This window comes from Chaetura pelagica, unplaced genomic scaffold (assembly GCF_000747805.2).
Source record: "Chaetura pelagica isolate M959 unplaced genomic scaffold, ChaPel_1.0 scaffold6, whole genome shotgun sequence".
NCBI lineage: Eukaryota > Metazoa > Chordata > Aves > Apodiformes > Apodidae > Chaetura > Chaetura pelagica.
Window position 1 is genome coordinate 810,699 of NW_009953491.1, and position 19,871 is coordinate 830,569.

Consider the following 19,871-nt stretch of genomic DNA (forward strand, 5'->3'; position numbering starts at 1 on the left):
CTTAGAATTTGGACTTGAGAAAGCATCTATAGACTTTGGAGACAAAGAAACATGGTCAAGAATATGGTCATATGATTGTTCTGCTAGCATTGAAAAGCTTTATTTGAACTGATCTTTTAATATCTACAATGAAGAAGTTAGTGTTTTCTAAGTGGGAAAATTCTTAAATTTGGGAGAAGCTGACAAAAAATGAGGGGGAAAATGTAAAAAAGATCCTCAGTAATGACATACATGTGTTACTAGAATTACTCATGTCAATAGGTAAGCCTCTGGAATTAAATCAGAATTTGTCTTGCTAGACATGTCTTCATTTTATTTTTTAAATTTCTTTTTAAAAGATATTTTTTCCTGGCCATGCGTAGATCTCGGTGACTAAGACATTTGGAAGCCAAAGCATTCAGATGTTTTCTCTCTTCAGCATTTTACTTGAAAAGGTGTGCTGAAAGTACCATTGTGCCACTTGCAGTCTTCTCTTCTGAATGATGCTATCCTCTGATTACTGATGGTTACACATGGAATCCCTTTGTGGTCCAGGGATTGTGGTATAGAGATAAAAAATAGTACAGGCATGTGGTAGATCTACCTCAGGAAATACTCTGAAGTCAAACTCTGCATTTCTGAATCCCAAGCAAAGTAGGATTTCAGATGTTGGCCTAGGGTTCACACCTTTTTATTGATCTAAAAGAAAGGTCTTCTCTCCCAGTTGCACACCATGTATTTGGTGATTTTACATAAACATAGAGTTCAGGAAAAATGAGTAAAAAGCAGTTTCTATCTAATATTGCTCCTTTTTTTCCCCCATTAGTAATTCATTTTGCTTAAAGTCTGTAATATCCTTCTGTTCTTTGTCACTCACAGAATACCATTCAAAATTACTCCAGTGCACTATACCTTCTACAAATACATTTCTTAACAGCTTTTCAGAGATCATACTTCTCAGAATGTTGTTTTGGTAGTTTTCTGATGTTAGTTTCTTCTAGGATATGTCTAAGGAATTGCTTATTCTTGAATGCATTTTCCACACAAGGCTGTGGATTTTTTTTCTCTTCTGTGTCTTAGGTCAGTTTGAAAACTGGTACTTACCTTCTTTATAGGAGCTGTCACAGCCCCTTTTCTTCTTGTGAGTAAAAATGTAACTTTTGCTTTGTTTTTTTGTGAAGCTGTATCTAGTCTAGGAAAGTGAAATGTACTTTGAATGTGTACTTTATCACTTATTCCTGCTTTAAGCATTGTTTCAAAAAGTCAAAATATTCTGAAGAAGGAGACCCACAAGTTCTAAACCACAAATTCTTGTGGACTTAATTTTGTGAATTATTTTCAAGCTTATTTTTGTGGTGTTTCAGAGATTTTTGCTCATAGTAGTTTAGTACCTCTCCATCTAGTATATGACTTGTAAAGAATGATTTTATTCTAATTTCTTTAATAAAGACTATGTCTCCCTAAGGAACAAGGAGTTTTTTTGTTTCTGATAGGCAGTTTTTGAAACTTTGCCACCCTTACATTGCTTATAAAGGTTATATTTAATGGTGTTCAATCATGTGCTGTGGTTTGCTCTTCTACAAATGCTTTTTTAAATAAAAGTGGGGAAGTCAGTTACAGAAGTTTTGCAGATTGCAGATGATGTTCTTGTTACATGAAACATAGAAATGCTACAGCTTTCGCTGCTACTGTTTCATTACATAAAGCATTTTTAGATATAAGTAGTGTTATTTCAAAATTACTGGTAAAGCTATGTATGAAATATATCAGAGGATAATAGAAACTCAGATGGTGCTAATAGGATCTGGATTTTTGGTCCAGGGTGTATCTCCCAAGAAGAGCACAAAGTGGTAAAAGAATTTTTGCTTTTGGTTATTGTAAAGTTACTTGGGGTTGTGTGTGTTTTTGTTTGGGTTTGTTTGTTTTGTTTTACTTTTTAATTCTTAAATTCACTGGTGGCATTCATAGGAAAGTTTTAGCTATTGGCTTTTATTTCACATATTCTCTTTTGTGTAAATCAATCCTTGACTATTACTGTCACATCGCTGAATGTGGTGTTCTCATCTTGTAAGCACTGAAGCTTTCTGCACACTCTTCAGAATAAATGGGTAAATGAATAGATGGCAAAGGTGAATAGGATAAGAAAATTCTCTGAGCATCTGCTCTAGAATTTGACTTTTGCTGCCTTGTTAGACTGGAGTCATTGTCATATAATAAAGGAATCACAGAACAAATTCAGTTTGTGAATCATCTCAGCAGCATCCACAGTCAAGTTCTGTGATTCCTTTATTATATGACATTATATTTGTTTACTTGGGCTGTGGGAAAGAATTATTTACAAAGGGCCAAGCTCAATTTTTTCCTTAAAGTTAAGTAAGCTGTAGTATAAGCAACTACTACCCTAAAATAGATTATGTTTTGCATCTGCTTGCTTTGTTTTGTTTTTTGTTTGTTTGAATCAAAAAGGTACTTAATTTAGTGCTTTTAACTTAAACTAGGATTGAAATGACCCAGCCTCATTTCCCAGGTGAAAATTGTTGTGATGTGTTCAGTGGTGTTGTATTTTTCTTTTTTTTCCATAACCTTGAAATCTCTTTCTTTAATATGTGGTTGGGCATACTTCTGTGTTCAAACAGAGGTGCTAACTGCTAGATTATTGTGTCTTTTATTATGGGAACTGACCTACAAACTGCTTCATGGTGATTGGGATTTCCCACACATTCTATTACTGAATATACACTGTAAGATGATGCAGAACATTGGCATTTTGGTGATGCCTGATTTTTACTGTCTCATGATAGGGGCAGGGCATACAGCCCTTAAACAGCCTTTTATGGGGTGGTATTGTCTGATGGTAAGATAAAAGGGCAGTTGCCTGAGTAAAGAAGGAAAATACTCTTCTTTCAGTCTCAGCCTTACTCCTTAGGTGTTACAGGTTGTCAGTTCCTTCATCTAACCACTTTAACAGGCATGTACAGACATAAGTTTGAATACCTGCAGGGATTTAGATGCTCTACTTCAGGAAAAAAAAAAAAGAGGGGGCTTTTAAATTTTCCTTATGTAGCATTAAATCGAAGTCTGCATTTCTTAATGTAAAGATGAGGATGCTATATGCATGTGGCAGCAGTTCATTAGTTTGTATAATATTATATGATACTTTCTAAAGTAGTTAACTTTTTAAAGCTGTATTTGCCTTACATTGTGGTTAAAAATTACTTAAAGCCACCCTGTCCAAACAACCTAGATAAAAAATTGAGAACTGTAAACCCCCACCTTTCTAAAAGTAAAAGATTTAATTGAATTTCCAAGTTTATTTTGACATAATAAATGAAAACTATTCCTCTGTTTGTGGTCTCAGTGTTCTTAAGCATGTCACTTACACTTCTTATATATATATATATGTATATACACACTTAAGCAGGACCTGAAAAATGTAGTATTTTGGTTTTTTTAAATTTATTTTTAGAAAATTTTACAGATGCTCTAAATTTATTTTAGTTTCCATTATGCCATACATTCACAGTTTGGTCTTTCTTGGGCTTATGTATCCTTTAGGAAATATGTATTCTGTAATAAAAAAATTCTGATTGCTTATTAGCTGCTGTAAGTTGTTAAGGTCCCGAATGCTTATCCTGCAGCTGTTATTTCTATAGATTAGAAGAAAAGTCTGTATCACTTGGTTTAAAAGAAGAAAATTTTTCCTGTTTTTAAGTTTGGTAAGAGGTGCTTGAAGTTCTGGCAGAAGAGCCATGAGGGAAAGCACATGGTTAGAACCTTTGTGTTGGAAAGTTTGCAAGCATCTCAGATAGGCATGGCTGTCTGTGCTTCAATACATTCATTGCATGTTGTCATCAGTCATAGAGAAGGAAGTCTTGAACAACCTCATCCAAATGTTCTATTGACCCTGCTTTGAGCAGGGAGCTTGGATTGGATGACTTGCTGGTCTGAATTCTGGCCTAAATTGTTCTATGATTTGATTCATACAAACAGTGGCTTACATATTTGTCATCTGTGAAAAGTTTCCTGCTTTTCACAGGAGTGTGACTGGAGAGCTTCTAAAGCCTTTTAGGACATGACTGTCTTGAGAACTGTAATGTTTTGGAAATGGCCTGGGCTGGATGACCTACTGTGTATTTTCCAACCGTAATTTCTATGAATCTGTAATTTTGAGGTTGACTTCTTGTTGCCCAATTTTACAGTTACTTAATTCCAGTATCAGGCATATTTTAAGAGACCACATTTAGTCATGGTAAGACTGTGTGGGCTGTTTTGTCTTTTTGTGTTATTTTTTAAACCCTTCTGAAGATTGTCAGCACTTAATGTATTCTTTCCTATTCTGGTGCCACAAATAATGTTCCTAGTCTGAGGAAAGAACAGTCTGATTGCCCATTCTGGAATAGATGGTTGATTTAAAAAAGCTGCTTCCAAAATTGTTGCAGTTCTGTGTGAGGTGTTAGGCTAGTTCTGCTGTTTGTTTATGCTAGAAATGCATTTCCATCATCAGAATAAGTGCTGGAATTGAGAAATTGTATCATATTTTCAGCATTGGTATCAGTTGAATTTGTAGCATTATTTACATTAACATTACATACATAAACATTATTTAGAGCTAAATGCTCGTACTTTTGGAGGCTATTGCAAGATTCCTAGCTAAAAATAGGCCTGATTAATTTTTTTCTTAACCGTTTTTAAAACATCATATGGCTCTGTTCCCTTCTTCTTGCAGAAAACATGCTTTTCTTTTTATGCAAGAAGAAACATCTTTTTGGAAAGATATCTCCTACTATGAGCTCTTGCACTAACACTCTGACTGAAAAGAACTCATCAGCCTTTGAGTTTTTAAGTGCACTATGTCAGTGTGTGTCAGAACTTAATAAATTATTTCTGTCCTGACTTGCTACCTGCTTACTTGTGATACATGTTAACTTTGCCAGTTTAATTTTGAATTCTTTTCTGATTTTTCTTTTCTTTCCCTTTTTTTTTTTTTTTTTCTTTTTAAATTGCCTACAGCAAACAAGTCACATAAACAAATAAGGATTTCATCTGGCAGACTGGAAACTTAGCTTTGTCTTCGAAAACAGAGGTGTGTATACATGTATGAATGCATACACAAACAGCAAACAGTCCTTCCTAGCTGGCTGAGAAACACTTCACCTAGAATTCCTGTGGGATCTCCAAAGAACTGGAAATTGGAGGACTAGCCGTTAGGCACGATAAAAACCTAATGATACTACTGAGACTTGCTTGCTGTGTGTTTTGTTAACTTTGCCAGTTTAATTTTGAATTCTTTTCTGATTTTTCTTTTCTTTCCCTTTTTTTTTTTTTTTCTTTTTAAATTGCCTACAGCAAACAAGTCACATAAACAAATAAGGATTTCATCTGGCAGACTGGAAACTTAGCTTTGTCTTCGAAAACAGAGGTGTGTATACATGTATGAATGCATACACAAACAGCAAACAGTCCTTCCTAGCTGGCTGAGAAACACTTCACCTAGAATTCCTGTGGGATCTCCAAAGAACTGGAAATTGGAGGACTAGCCGTTAGGCACGATAAAAACCTAATGATACTACTGAGACTTGCTTGCTGTGTGTTTCTTATTTATTCCATTTAAATGATGTGTGGAATAATTCACAGATTAATCTTCCTGTTACAGCCATGAAATGTCTGTTAAAATTTGTGGAGAAAGGTAATCTTAGGTCAAAATAGTCTTCTGTTCATTACCAAACTTAGGAAAACTGCATATAAAATGTAATAACAAAGATGATGGATTCAGTAACAGGTTGTTCTCCATTTTTCCTTCTGCCTTACATGCTTTTTCTCTTATAAAAAAACCCTTCTGTTTTATGTATAAGTAGCTTTGGGGTTTATGTTGACTTCCTGGAAATCCTCAATAGTATTTAACAGACATTTTTCCTGCAGAGGCTTCTTTCCTTCACTGCTTTATGTCATTGCTGCACTTGATGATAAATGAAAGTAGTTAATCACTTCTTAGAAGATTGTTTTTTATATTCTATAGATACTTTTGTTTGCCTTTTAAATTTTGTTTTAAAAAATCCACTCCACTCTAGCATGCTTTTCCAAAATTGCTGTAATTCCTGTTGCACTCCTCTGAACATGTTCTCCAATGTGTCTTTTTAAACATTGTACTGAATATGGAAGGTACTTCCAGTAGAGACATAGCAAGTTCTAAGAGGATGGGAGAAATGTCTCTTGCTTCCCAGGGAGAAAGTCTGCTGTGGTCATTTGAAGTAACTGCTACGTGTTGTGGTCCTTTGAAGTAACTTTGGGTAGAACCTGTAGGACCTGTTGATGTGATAGGTATTTTTACTTACATACTATCTATTTCCTTCCAAAAGCCTCTCCTTCTCCAGCTGACTGCTCTGATTGCTACTTGAATGACACATTTCACAGTGCCTGTATAACTTAACAGTCTGTTCTGAATGGCTTTTAGTAGTAGGTAGTGTGAATATATTGACATTCTCAGTTGTTTGCCCATTGCTGTCTGCTTCAGAAGTGGTGTTCTCGAGATACAGCTTCCATTGCTGTAATTTGTGCATTCAGGTGTTATTTTTTTGAGTTATATATTAAAGCTGAATGTTAATGGAATGTATAAATGTCTGAACACTTAAGGTTAACACTGATGAGCAAAATACCCAACTACCTTCTTTTCTCAGAAAATAAAAACACAAAATAAATGAAACACCTTGCAGTCCCTAAAAAGTTAATTTGCTCCTATACCACTTATGAATATTGGACAATAATCTTAACATAATCAAATCTGTCTGCTTGCACTGTAAGAGTGGTGATTTAACTTAAGTTCCCCAATAAGAACTTGGAAATTAATTTGTTAAACTTTGGAAGATGTGTTTCATTTCAAGTCTGTCTTGGTAGCAATTTTCAGCAGTGGTTATAAACTGCAGGTGTGCCCTTCTGTTATTCTAATACTTGAATTTGGAGATTTTCTTCAAACTCTTTGAGTTCTTCTCTTTCTGAGCATATGCTTTCACAGTTATAAGTTTCCCCAGCCTATAGTGTATTTTAGCTGAAGTCAATTGACTCTACAAACATTTTGAGACTCTATAAAGACCCTATTTTTTAAAATGATCTTTCATTCATGTATAAGAATATCTACTTTTTAAAATACATGTCATACCCTTTGAACAGCCATGTGTATCTTCAGTTACCTTAATTAGCTGACTAACTTATCCTGCATTTTTGTAAAAAGAACTGCAATTTAACTATAAATATATCAAAATGCCACAGAATTCAGGGCAACAACTCAAAAATGCTGATCAGTTTGTAAAATCAAAATCAGCCCCTACATGAAACCTAGCAAAGGACCTCTGTGGTAGCAGAAAAATTTCCAGAAATTCACCACAATCTTTTTCTAAGTTGCAGTTTGTGTTGATGTTGCCAGACAGCTAAGAAGAGAGATGTGAAAAGCAGAAAATCTTTTTGGATTAAATGACAGTGCTGATTTGGAAAAGCAACTTAACAATGGAAAATATTTTTTATATTTTAAATCTCAAACAGAAAACTACTGAGTACATAATAGTTTGTGCTTGCATTAAATTGAGTTGTCTTCATTACTAATGAAGTAAATTCTTCATTTTGGAATCTGATGGTCAGAAATCCTACTTCCTGGACTTAAATATAAAAATATACATGTATATAAATATATATGTGTATATTATAAAAATAAATATATTTAGAAATATGCTGGTTTCACTACCTTTTGTTGAGGTACTGGGGACTTGGCTGCTGTACGTGAGAGCAATAGTTATAGCTTTAAAGTATAATCTTTCTATTTTCCTATCTTGGAAAGTTTTTTCTACATCCTAGTTTTCAAAAGATATTTGACAATAGTGATAGGCAATGCTTATCTTTTCCCTTGAAGATATTCAAGTTCTTTCATAAAATACCCAGTTTTTTTCGTTTATTTTGATCAATAAGAAAAATCTTTAAGAGAGATCTTGCAATTCTAGCCCTTGCATCCTTTATGTGAAAAAGTTCTTATTTAGGTCCCTTGTTCTATTGTAGAAATGTGAATTAGGAAGACCTCAGGTAACCTGTGAAAGGAAGTACTTGACTGGAAGACTGAATACTAATTTCTAATTGAGAAGGTGATGAGGTTATGAAGAGCACAGAGATGAGCTAGGTAGCAGTTGAATCCAAGTGAAGGTCTCTGACCATCTGTCATGTGACTGAAGTACAAATCATAGAATCATTTTGTCTTTTGACTCCTAGTTTATCATACAGTCAGCATGTTTTTCTTACTAGACTGGCCAATGAAATATACTCATTTCCTGCAGTGTGGGGCATGTATTACTTAATACTGCTGAGCTTCTAGCGTTTGACCACAGTGATTTTGTCTACCTGAGTCTTTTAAAACTAACACCATAATTTTGGTTTCACAAAGTTTTTGTTGCTATTTTATGAGTAAAGAGGATATGACAATTTAGTGGTTTTGTTTTTGTTTTAAAATGAATATTTCTGCTATATTCTAGTACCAGTTGAAACATGGATGATGATGACTTTGGAGGATTTGAGGTATGTTATTTGGATGACTTAATTTTGAAATTTAGCTATTTTCAACTCTTTATAGGAATTTATGGCATTTTGTAAAATATGTAACATGTTGTTTTTTTTGTTTCTAGGCAGCAGAGAGTTATGAGTGTGGAAATGGTGAAAAGCAGACTACATCCCCTGCTATTGCTTGGGCAGCATTTCCTACAGGTATTGATAAAATCACTACAAAGTTATTAATATTATATTTATATCCTGGTGTACTCACTGCAAGTATTAGTACCCAGAAGAGTGTATATGCACAATAAAAAAAATAGCAGTGAAAACCTGGCATAAGAAAGTTCCTGAGTAATTATTTTGGGAAGCTGCACTTCTTGAAGTTAAACTATCTTGATGAATGAAAGAGAAGTACTTCTAGTTCAAAGGCTGATTGGCATCTCATGGGAAGAGGAAATGAAGCTGCTTCACTTAAAGTATATTCTTACTTTTGAGTACAGAAGGGCTGTTACAAATATTGAGAAAGCATACAAAAAGTAAACTTAAGACTAGGACTTGAAGATGTTACTTGATTAGATTTCTTTGACTGTGATAAAGTCTTTTAGTAGCTTTGGGTGAGGAGGGGAATGATCTTTTTTTACTTAAGCAGTTTTTAAAGTTAAAGATTACAAACATATATTACACAACTTTTATCTCAAGCAGAAGCTGAAACATTATGGAGCTAATTTTATTAATTTTTATAAATGCCTGGTGATTGGATTTTAATAAATGAATGAATGCTCATTGATAGTGGAGAAATGTACAATATTAGTAGAACTAAAAGATGAAGGAAGTGTTACTGGTTGGCAACTGATTTTGTTGTGAGAATTTAGTCTGGTTTCACTCCTTTCACAAAACCAAAAAAAAATCTCTTTAGCAGCATTAGGAAAAAAAACAATCCACATCTTATTCTTTGGTCAGGAACTGAAGATTTCTACCTGTTATATTATTGTGCTGAAATAAATTGTGTGAACTAGTTGTAGTTCTAGACATGAAAAGGATTTGTCTTAATGTGAGCTCTCCATAAATCACATTTATCAAATATGTCTGTGTTTATTTATTTACGTCACTACAGGCTTTCATCCATTTCAGAATAATTAGTTCTATTTGTCATTGAAATAAAGGAAAATAATATGGAATCTGTATTTTCCCAAGCAAGTTTGTTACTCATCTCATAATTTTAACTGTTATTTAAAAATAGTGCTGAAAGTAATTAGCATGTTTTGATGTGCTTAATTAAATTACATCTAATATAACTTTGCAGTGTCTGTCTCATGAAGTCTATTTTAAATCTAATAAGGTGGGTAGAATTTAAATTATTTTTAAGTAACATGGAAGGTTTTACATGATTTGTGCATGACACAGAAGTACTGGGTTAGGTTGTACCAAGGTATTTTAAGTATTTCAAAATTAAAAGAAATGTTGTGCATTCAGAATATTTTAGTACTATAAAATCTTAGCGTGACTTTTCCATGCAAATGTTTCTGTGAATAAATTAATTTATTGCAAGAGTCAAGATTTTAATAGGATCAATCAAAATCCTTGCTAGGCATTGACTTGTAAGTTAATGTTTTTAGTAAGGGAAATAACTGAATTGTCTGCCCAATGTTATTTATATGTAAGTTATTCTTGTCTTTGCTGAAAAATACCAGGTATTCGAATGTATTATGGTGCAATTGAGATTATTTTGATAAATTTTGAGTGTGATACCATCATACATACACAAGATTTAGTGAACATTATGGAAGAGGAGTAAGTTAGTCATCAATTTCCTTTTCTTATTTTTGTTAGACACAAAAAAATACAACCTGTTGCAGTATTTCTCAGTGTGTAAGAAAAAATTAGAAATTATTTCTAGGGCTTCTGCATTGATTGCAGAGAATTTTGCCCTTGAAATTTGTCTTGGGCTTCTTATCTTTTTGAACATTGATTTCACTGTTTAAATAGACTTACAGTGTGATGAAATGTTTATCGGTATGTGCAAATAGGCTTTTCTCTGGGGTACTTCAAATCAGAAAATGTTTACTAATTGTGGTTGCTAGTTCAGAATTGGGAGAGGGAAAAAAAAGAATTCGTACAGCAGAAATATTATACAATTCTTTACCCTTCCCCCTGGACAGTTACCAAGAATGTGCACTTATTTCTGTTAGGTTTCTTTAGCAGTTTCACCTAACAGGAAAACACTGCTTTTATTCTGAATGGTACATGTTAGAATAAATAAATAAATAAATTTATTTTTTTCTCTCTTATGTCTACACATTCGAATTAGAACCCAGCTGTTCTGGTTTGGTGGTTTTTTTGGCAGCAGGGAAAGGACCCCAGGAGTGGCTCTGCTGGGAGGCTGAGAAGCTCCCCCTTTTCCAAACCCAGCCAAGGAGCCATTAGAGGGACAAGAGATGCACCTCAGCAGTCAACATACAAAAAAATTGAGATAAGAGCTGAGCAGAGCAAGCACTTAAAGAAAGAAGAGCTAAGCTGGAGAGGCAGAGCAGTGTTGGTGGTTGGTGAGGAGGAAGGGGCAGAAGGTGCCCAAGCAGAAGTTTCCCTGCAGCCCATGGCGAGATGGCAGCTGTGCCCCTGCACTCATGGAGGAACGTGGTGGGACATTCCCTGAAGGTGCCAGGAGGGGGGAACTTGGCCCCTGGACTTGGATGTTGTGGCCAGAGGATTTGCTGCCAGTGGGCTCTGATTGCTCAGCTGTGGAAGCCCCCGGGCCAGGGGAGGTGGCTGTTCCCGAAGCCCCCGTGACTCTGTGGGAAGCCCAGGCTGGAGCAGCTCCGGACCTGGTGGGAAGGACTCAGGAAGGAGAGGTTGGTGGAGGCCTCTGTGCCATGGGAGGGACCCCGTGGGGAAGCAGGGCAGGACTGTCAGGAATCCTTCTTGCTGAGGAGGCAGGAGCAGCAGGAACCCCCAGCCTGTGAAGTGACTCCAAACCCCATCCCCTGTCCCCCTGTGCCGCTGGGGGGAAGGAGGGAGAGAAACTGGGAACCAAGGGATTGGGGCCCGGGAAGAAGGGAGGGGTGGGGTAACATCTGCAAGCCCTGCTCTGGGTGTGTCTGTGTCCTGGGGGGGTGTGATTAGGGTGAGATTGAATGATTATTTTTCCCCAAGTTGAGTCTGTTTTGCCCAGGACCTTAATTGGTGAAGATCCCTCCTTGTCCTTTGTCTCGACTCATCAGCTTTGTCCTCATCCCAGCCATGTGGCTGTTCCTTCGTTGTTTTGTTGTGCCCAATGCATGATGCCATCATACTGGGTGCTGTATACACATGGAAATAGAAGGTAGGGCTGGTCTGAAGACCTTAACTCTGTGAGAAAATATGCATTATGATTATGATACAATGAGCAAGTAGTGAAAGAAAATACACTTTTTCTGGGTGTTCTATTATTTGCATTCATAAAATAACTTTTTTGAGGAAATAAAAAATTAGTTATGCTCTTCTCAAATAATTTAATTTATTGAGCATTAACATTAATATTTAGACTGAGACTTTTTTTAATACAGTGGCCAAATCTAACTTTGAATGTAGTGTCACTGACTTCAGAGATGTTAGTGGGGATAGCTTGATAACTTTGTTATATTTAAGAATGTAACTCTCAAGTATTTTAGACTATAGAATGGTCCTTGCAACTGATAAGCAAGATACTTCAATGAAAGAAATAATTACTTACCTTAGTTTCTTATTTAGATGCTTAGTAGTGGAAACACATTGTCTAACAGAACTAGGGGACAGGAACACAGCTGTATGGAAGCCAGTGCTAAGATATAAGCACCTTAATTCCACTGTTTTACATGACCTATGTGACCTCCATTTGCTTAACAGGAATGTAATCAGTCCCTGAACTGGAGAGCTGTTCAGGTGCCCTGTAGTTGAGTTCAGCATTGACTAAGTCTCTACTGACTGTAACACTCATGTAGCTGTTTAAGTTTACATGTCTTAATGTGAAGCCATATCATGTTCCCAAGTTTCATTGGTTTGGCTGTTTACAGGGTAAAACTTTAATTTTCTTCTATCATTTGGCCACATACATTAGAAGAATTGTTAGTTTTTATATGTGGCCTCCAATCTGTATTGATCCAAGGTTTTTATGTATTATTTATGGACTAAAATATTATTTCTGTACTTCCTGGAGCAAAGGTGTGTTGGAGGAGCTCTATTTATTTGTTTATATGTTAACTTCTTTTGGGAATCTTCTATGTTTTGTGTCCTGTCAATATGCTTGCTTTCTCTAGGAAGATCTGGAAGTAGCATTTGTAATTTTGAAGCTCCTGATTTTCCCTTAGGATTAATTTTGCCAAGTTTTATGTTTGGTTGGATGGTGAGAGCTCTCAAATCCTGCTTGAATAACAGAACAACCCTCCAAATTGCTGGAGTAGATTTTTCTCCCTGTTCTAATATACTTTTGTTAACAATGCAGAGGGAATGTATGTGTGCAAGGTCTATTTTTCATGTTTCAACTAAGAGTTCAGTGTTTCTAATGGTTGTGTTTGCAGCGTAGAAGTAACAGATGTTTTGAAGTTTATACAATATGTGAGAGTGATCTGCACTGGTGTGCAGACATAGAAGCAGATGTGCATGGCTTGAAGGGTGATGTTTTCAGCTGTTGTTTTGAAATGGTTCTTTTCAGTTGCTTCATAAAAGTTTTGGTTTTCTGCAGAATCCTCACATCTTGATTTGGGAGGGGTGGTGGAGAGGTGGGAAATAGTAGTACAAAATTAGCATATCCCTAAGGAGATTGGAGGGAATTGGTTTCACTTGGTGTGATAGAGCAGCATTCAAAGGTCTTTGTTTCTAATGGTATACGGTCTCATTTAACTCTTCAATGGCTTTGTTTTTTGTTTGCTAATATTTATAACACCTAGGGCATGCTACTTTGGAAATGAGTCATATATCTTTTCAGATCTGACTTATCTAGAATTTACATATGGTTAAAAGATTGTCTTGGTGCATGTTTATTAGATTACATACATGTTTATTAGATTACTCTTTCTCTTCCTTACAGCTGCCAAATTGCTTTAATAGACAGTCATTTTGACTATTTGATATAATTTTGATAGTTTTCCAGAAACCAGTTTCTTTAAAAACAAAGGAAAGCAAAATGAAAACACCACCCCAAATATTTATTATTGGCATGTTGGGGGTCAATTGTTATCCATTAATGTATCCCTCTGCTCATTCTTTAAGCAGTGTAACCCCTTCTAACAGTTGTATTGAGCTGACAGCAGTGTAAGTACAGAAAAACTTTGTCTATGTTGAATTAAATTTTTTAATTGTGTGTTCATTCATGGGAAAAGGTGATGTTTGTTGTTTTTTTCACAGATTCTGTTCTGCTTTCATAAATGAAGTTGTTTTCCACTGACAATGATGTGTTATTTGTATTGGGTATTGGTTACTTATGTTTTTTAGAATGCATTTGACATACTCTATCATGTGCTAGTTTGCTGTGTATTGGCAAAAGTAAGTTGGTTGATATATGTAAAGACAGCAGTCTTTTTTAGTTTATTTTTCCCTCAGCTGCTTATTCAGCATTCTGCAGGCTGTAGATCCCTGTGTTCTAGCCCTGACGGTACAGTTGATAGAAATTCCTGCCTCGTATAATGTTAGTTTCCTGTCTCCTACAGTTGTGCTTGAGTTGTGAGGCTGGGATTTAAGCAGATCACTGAAATTTGGATACACAAAACCAGTCTTAAGCCTCCTATTGTACCTTAAACCTTCTATTGTATTCTAAGTGTTCAGTGATACGGTTATTATATACAGTATAAATTAAAAGGTCATTGATTTGTGTCATCAAAGATGGGTAGTTGAGGATAAAAATTTGGGGTTTATTCCTTGTTTGTTTTTTTTTTTTATTTTTAACAACTGAAACATACATGTAAGGAAAATGTGCTGCGAGGAGTTTGCAACATTCTACATGAGTATGTAAAACAATTACCATATGGACTTTTGCTCTGAGCCCTGCTGATACATCATCTCTTGTTGCTGTATATAAATAACATCCATTTAGTACTTGTTATTCGCGTTTATTTTTTCAGTGGCATTTTTCATATCTAACGTTTCCCTTCTGAAGCTCAAAGCTATGCATACAACTCATGTGGAATGTTGATTTAACAGTTCATTTTCATCCTGTTGGTTTTATTTTCAGAATTTCTGATTCCCCAGTGATTTTAAGAATTGTTTAACTTCATTACTAGGGTAAAGATACAGAATTTTTCTTGCATATGAACAAGATTGCAGATCGTTCCTTATCCCTGCTTCTGTTAACAATCTGCATGGTTTTGTCAGTTCTTATGTACAAACCTATGATAACATATTCTTGGTATTGGGTAGTCAAAGGTTCAGAAATTATCATGTTTTTTTTTAAAGTCCAGTCTTAGCAATATCTGCATCTGATTTCAGTCTTCTTGAGCATATGAACTTTTCATATACCCATAACTGAATATGTGCTGCTTTTCTTTATCATACTACAGCTTTGATGAATGAATAATACCAGCTTTATTTGGAAATTCATCAGGGCTGTCAGACTCCTGTCTTGCTAACTGAAGAAGTTAGAGGAGATATTTTGCATCAGGACAAGATAATGTGGAAAAATATTGTGTCATTATTATCAGAATGGCTGTGTATAGCAGGTGGTACTCTAAAGTGGTGCTGAAAAGACAGTATCCATACTACATGTCCTTCAGGAATTTTATTTCAGAGTAGCATTAGCCTGGTTCTGTGGACTTGAATGTCCATTAGTTGTTGGAGTCCAGGCAGGTAATTTTATCTGAAGCAAGTTTTTGTTTCAGGTGTTCTGAAACTGTTTCGCAGGAATGATTGAGGGGTCATCTTCGTAAGTGAATTTTGAGCTGAACCAAAATTGTAGTGCAATTTCACCAGAATATACACAAGAGGAATTAATTAAGAGAGCTTGAATTACAGACACAACACATATAATTCTAGGAATGTCTAATTTTTGAATCTTTAGCATTGCTGAAAGTGAAAATAAGACTTTGTAAAAAAAAAAAAAAAGTTTAAAAGATACCTTGGAGAGTTGCCACGTTTTCTTGTCTTCTGCAAGATCATGTATTTAGTTGAATAATTTTAAACCACAGTGTTCAGAGGTGGTCACCAGTTTTTGCTCCTCATTTCCTAGGCTTTATTTTGACAACTTAAGAGGTAGGTTTTTGTTTCTCTTTTTTCTTTCCCTTCAAAAAGCTATGCATTCCTTATGCTAACTGCAATCACTGAAAACTCAATTTGATTGTAGACAGTTCCACATAAATCTGTATTATCTGGAAAAAAATCTAGTATTGGATACTCCAAAACATGTGAATACCTTAAGCTTTGATCTTGTGAGTCTCCATTCCTCATCTGTATTTAGGCTCAGTGTCTGTTTTTTCTTTGTTCATATGTGAACTATGCCTAACATACGGTGATCATCAGCAAAGGATGACTGCAAACACCACAAAGATCTGTGTCATGCCAGGTTTTTCCTTTTGAGTTGACAGTTTTAGTATGAGAAATAGCTTTTCTGCTCAGTCACAGTCGCTGGATACAGCATTTAGTTGGTTTTCCATCTGTTGGAAATTGATTTTGAACTGAATATAAAGTGATATATAAATAAATATATAAATATATAATTTAAATATATAATTTATATATAAAGTGATAGCATAAAACTGGGACTTCATTGGTTTTTTTAGAAGCAGAATTTAATCTTGTCTGTCATCTTGCTGTCATTTGAACTAACTGTAGATAATGGTTATAGGAAGCTGCCTTTGTACACGGACATTTAGAAGCAGAGGAAGGTCTCACAGGTATTTTATGGTAGATAAAGGAAGCTTAAAAAGACAGATTTCCAATTCTGGAGAAGAGTTTACTGTTAAAGGTGAACTTGTGTCCCATCTTTTGTTTTGTCCTGGTTGCCTGTTCTGTTTGCCGAAGTACTTACTGTCCTCTAGGCTTTTCATCCAAGTTTGTTTTTGTTGGTTTTGGTTCTCCCCCCCCCACCTGACCATGTCCAAATCTCCGATTGCTGCAGTTAGCATCCTGATATTTTTCTGTCTCATGGTCTGTTTTTTATTTTTGCTTGATGAAGTTTGCATGTTTGTCTATGTTACCCTGAATCCCAGAACTAGGAGGTAAAGAAGATGGAACACATAGCACCTGGCTTCAAGGATTAGTGTCTCTCTTTTGAGTGCCTTTAGGCCAATGTATACACTTGTTTGAGCTGTGTATGCACACTTGCACATTATTAAACAGTGATACTGAGACAGACTGAGCCTTGCTCTGGCTAGTGGCATCTTCTATATTTTACCAGATTTGTAACAATAAAATAAGCTGCTTTTTCTAAAGCAATTGAATATGCTTTTTTGTCTATTGCAAAGGCATACCTGTAGTTGATCACAACAAAGCTTGCAGGACTCTGCTGTTAAATTAAAAATGTATACAAAACTTTCTCTTCTTTTAATTTATGCCTGAGTCTTTCATAAAAGTGCTCAGGTTTCTGTTGTACCACACTGATAATGATGTTCAGGATTTTTATGGCATAAATGGAAATTACTATGGAAGAGCTCTCACTCCAGTGTTAATTAGACTTAAGTTTTATTAGCTAGAATCTATTTACTTAGTTATCTTTTGATCTCTTACAAAAAGCAGAACTGATTTTAGCATGTGTCTTGCTAAGCTGTTTCTATATATCTTCTAAGAGAGTTGAGGATTTTTCTACCTTTAAAATTTATAGAACTTAGGAAATTTCAGGTATGGTTTTAGAGTTGACTTAAGCTGATTAAAGAGCATGCTAGAGCTGAACATTTAAGTGAATGAAAAGAGAAAAAAGTTGAAAACTGCTGCTTTTGGTGGCAGTTGTCAAATCTCTGTTTAAGTTACAAGTCTAAATTTAGTGTGACTGTACAATTTTGAATGTCCTTAAGTTGATGGTATTCAAAAGTACAGGAACTGTGTGTGGAATTACTCTTCAGTGCAATTAGATGGTACGAGGTACATAAGCTTATATGACTGTACTTACTGCTAGTGTGACCAGTTTTGCTAAGTATACATTTCAAAAACAGAATTATTTTTTGAATGTTCATTCATATTGTGTGTATTTCCTGTTTTTATTTTCTGCATTAGTATCTGAAGTCCATGTATCTCCTGATGTTCTTCTTGAGCACTCTGTGCCTTCTTCCTGCCAAATCCCTGATGAGACTTTGGTTTGGATCTGTCTGCACTGACTGAAACAGCCAACAATGTTATAAACCCAACTGTCCTGGAGGAACAGGTAAACCCACTATTTCTGTGTTTCAGTATGGGAACAGCAAGTTTAAAATATCTTAGCATTCTGTCTTTTCTGTGCAAATTTAGATTGAATGGCCTTTTAAAAGCAAAAGGTCCTTGGATTTCTGTGATACAGACTTTGAAGTAAAATAATTTAAAAATTATGTTTAAAACCTATAACTGGCAATCACCATTCTACTTTGATACAAACTGCAAGAGAGATTATTGTGTTAAGGAGTTATTAATAGTTAAAGGCATGCTGATAGTTCTGGGCATGAAAGTAGGAAACAGTAGGAATGTTCTCTAAAGAAAATAGTGTTAAACTGTAAAGATTACAGCTGTGCCTGTATGTCTTACTTGTATGTTTTCTCAAGTGGTTTTAGGAATAGAGAACTAACTTTTTAATATTGACTTAATTACAATTAAATTAATTTAGTTTTATATTTGATTGTATTTATTTTTTCCCCTGCATTACTTCTCAGGTTTGGTGGAATTTTTTGGTTTTGTTTTGTTTGGCGTTTTTTTTTTTTGTGTTGGTTGGTTGGTTTGGCCTGCTGCTTTTCCAAAGGCCATTAACTCTCCTTTTTGACATGAGTTGCAACTAGATCTTTCTATTCAGCCAGGCCAGCCTTCTTCCCTGCTGGCTCATCTTTTGGCACAGGCAGATGGCCTGCTCCTGTGCCTTTAAAACTGTGTCCTGGGGAAAGCCTATTAAAAAGTAAGGAGGAGATGTGCCCAGATGCAAATGGTGCCAAAAATATTTTCTTAGAAATCCAAAAGTTGTGGAGTTTTTTATTGTGAGGGGAGAGTGTTTTCTTTTTTGGCTGATGTCAGCCAGGTTTGTTTTCTATATTGAAAGCTCTTCATCTTCCTTTTGGACAGTGTTTAGCTAAGTAAATTTCTGTAACTGTCAGGGTAACCAAAATACGGTTTCCTTCAGCTGCAACAGATCCTACCCTTTTTGATTTTGACTAACTGTGGAATGTCAATAACCTGTATCTTTTCTTCTTTGAACTAGGCCAGCAGCTTTAGCTTGTTTGTTTCCTGGAAAATACACTTTGGATATTCCAGAATACTAGGGCTGAGGTGTATTTATTAAAACTAAAGAGTCATTTGGTTAGGTAATCTTATTAAAAAAAAGAAATAGACTTTGGTACTTCTGAATAATTCTAGTTGTAGGCCACGTTTCAGTCTTTCTCATATTGTGCTGGTCAGCTACTGGAAGACCTGTGGTTCCCTAAACTCGTTTTAGTGCAGGAAATAGTACAAACTAAAGAATACAACATCAGCAAGTGTTAGTAAAGGCAGAAAGGGAGTTGAGAGGAGGACCTTTGAAATGAAGATCATACTTTGCACTTTTGGATAATGCTAAAGGAAAATGGTTGGCATAAAACTATAGTAAAAAATTCTTACACCTGTTAGAGGAAGATGTTAGGAGAAATCTGTTCTTCTGTAATAGTGTCTTCAGAGCCTCTTGATGTTTCATGTTATTCAACATTTCAGGTTCCAACATCACAATTTTTGGCAGGGTCAGACTCTAATCCTGAGTAGTACTCAGAAGTAGAATTAGCACATCTAGCATCTCTTTACTTCTTACAGAAGGGGAGTTCAGAGTACAAACAGAAGTTTTCTTTCTGTATGTTTTGTTTATTGAATCTTATGTGTGTACAGTCAAGATATCAGCTTTTTTTTTTTTTTTTTTTCCCTGCTTCTTTCTTTGAATCCTTTGAGAGATATTTATTGAAACTCAGTATATTATTTGTGTCCTGAATTTTGGTGTTAAGGGAATGGCTTGAATCAGAGCAGCCAAACCTCTCTTAATAGCCATATTGAGATGCTCCTTTCACCACCCCTCCCCAAATCTTAAGTGCTTTTTGACTTGATTTTTTTAAGACGTGGCAGCTGAAATAAATTTACTAGCTTTTTCCTTTGAAGTTTCTTTGCTGCATTATAAACAAGAATTTTGCCTTTTTGTTTTCTTTTAAAGATGGGGAAAAAAACCCTTTGCTTTTGTTAATTGTACTAGAAAATATTTTAAATCTCACCTAATTTATTTTTGTGCTTTTCTGAAAATA

At 35.3% G+C, this 19,871-nt stretch overlaps 1 protein-coding gene across 1 annotated transcript in view; it reads left to right on the plus strand.

Moving 5' to 3' along the window:
• The first annotated feature begins 8,499 nt into the window (after nucleotides 1–8,499).
• Nucleotides 8,500–19,871, plus strand: part of CCDC91 (coiled-coil domain containing 91) — a 105,932-nt gene continuing 94,560 nt past the window's right edge. Inside the window, 4 exon segments of the mRNA XM_009999047.1 lie at nucleotides 8,500–8,529; nucleotides 8,637–8,715; nucleotides 17,653–17,733; nucleotides 17,736–17,800. Coding sequence (XP_009997349.1) covers nucleotides 8,500–8,529; nucleotides 8,637–8,715; nucleotides 17,653–17,733; nucleotides 17,736–17,800 — 255 coding nt within the window.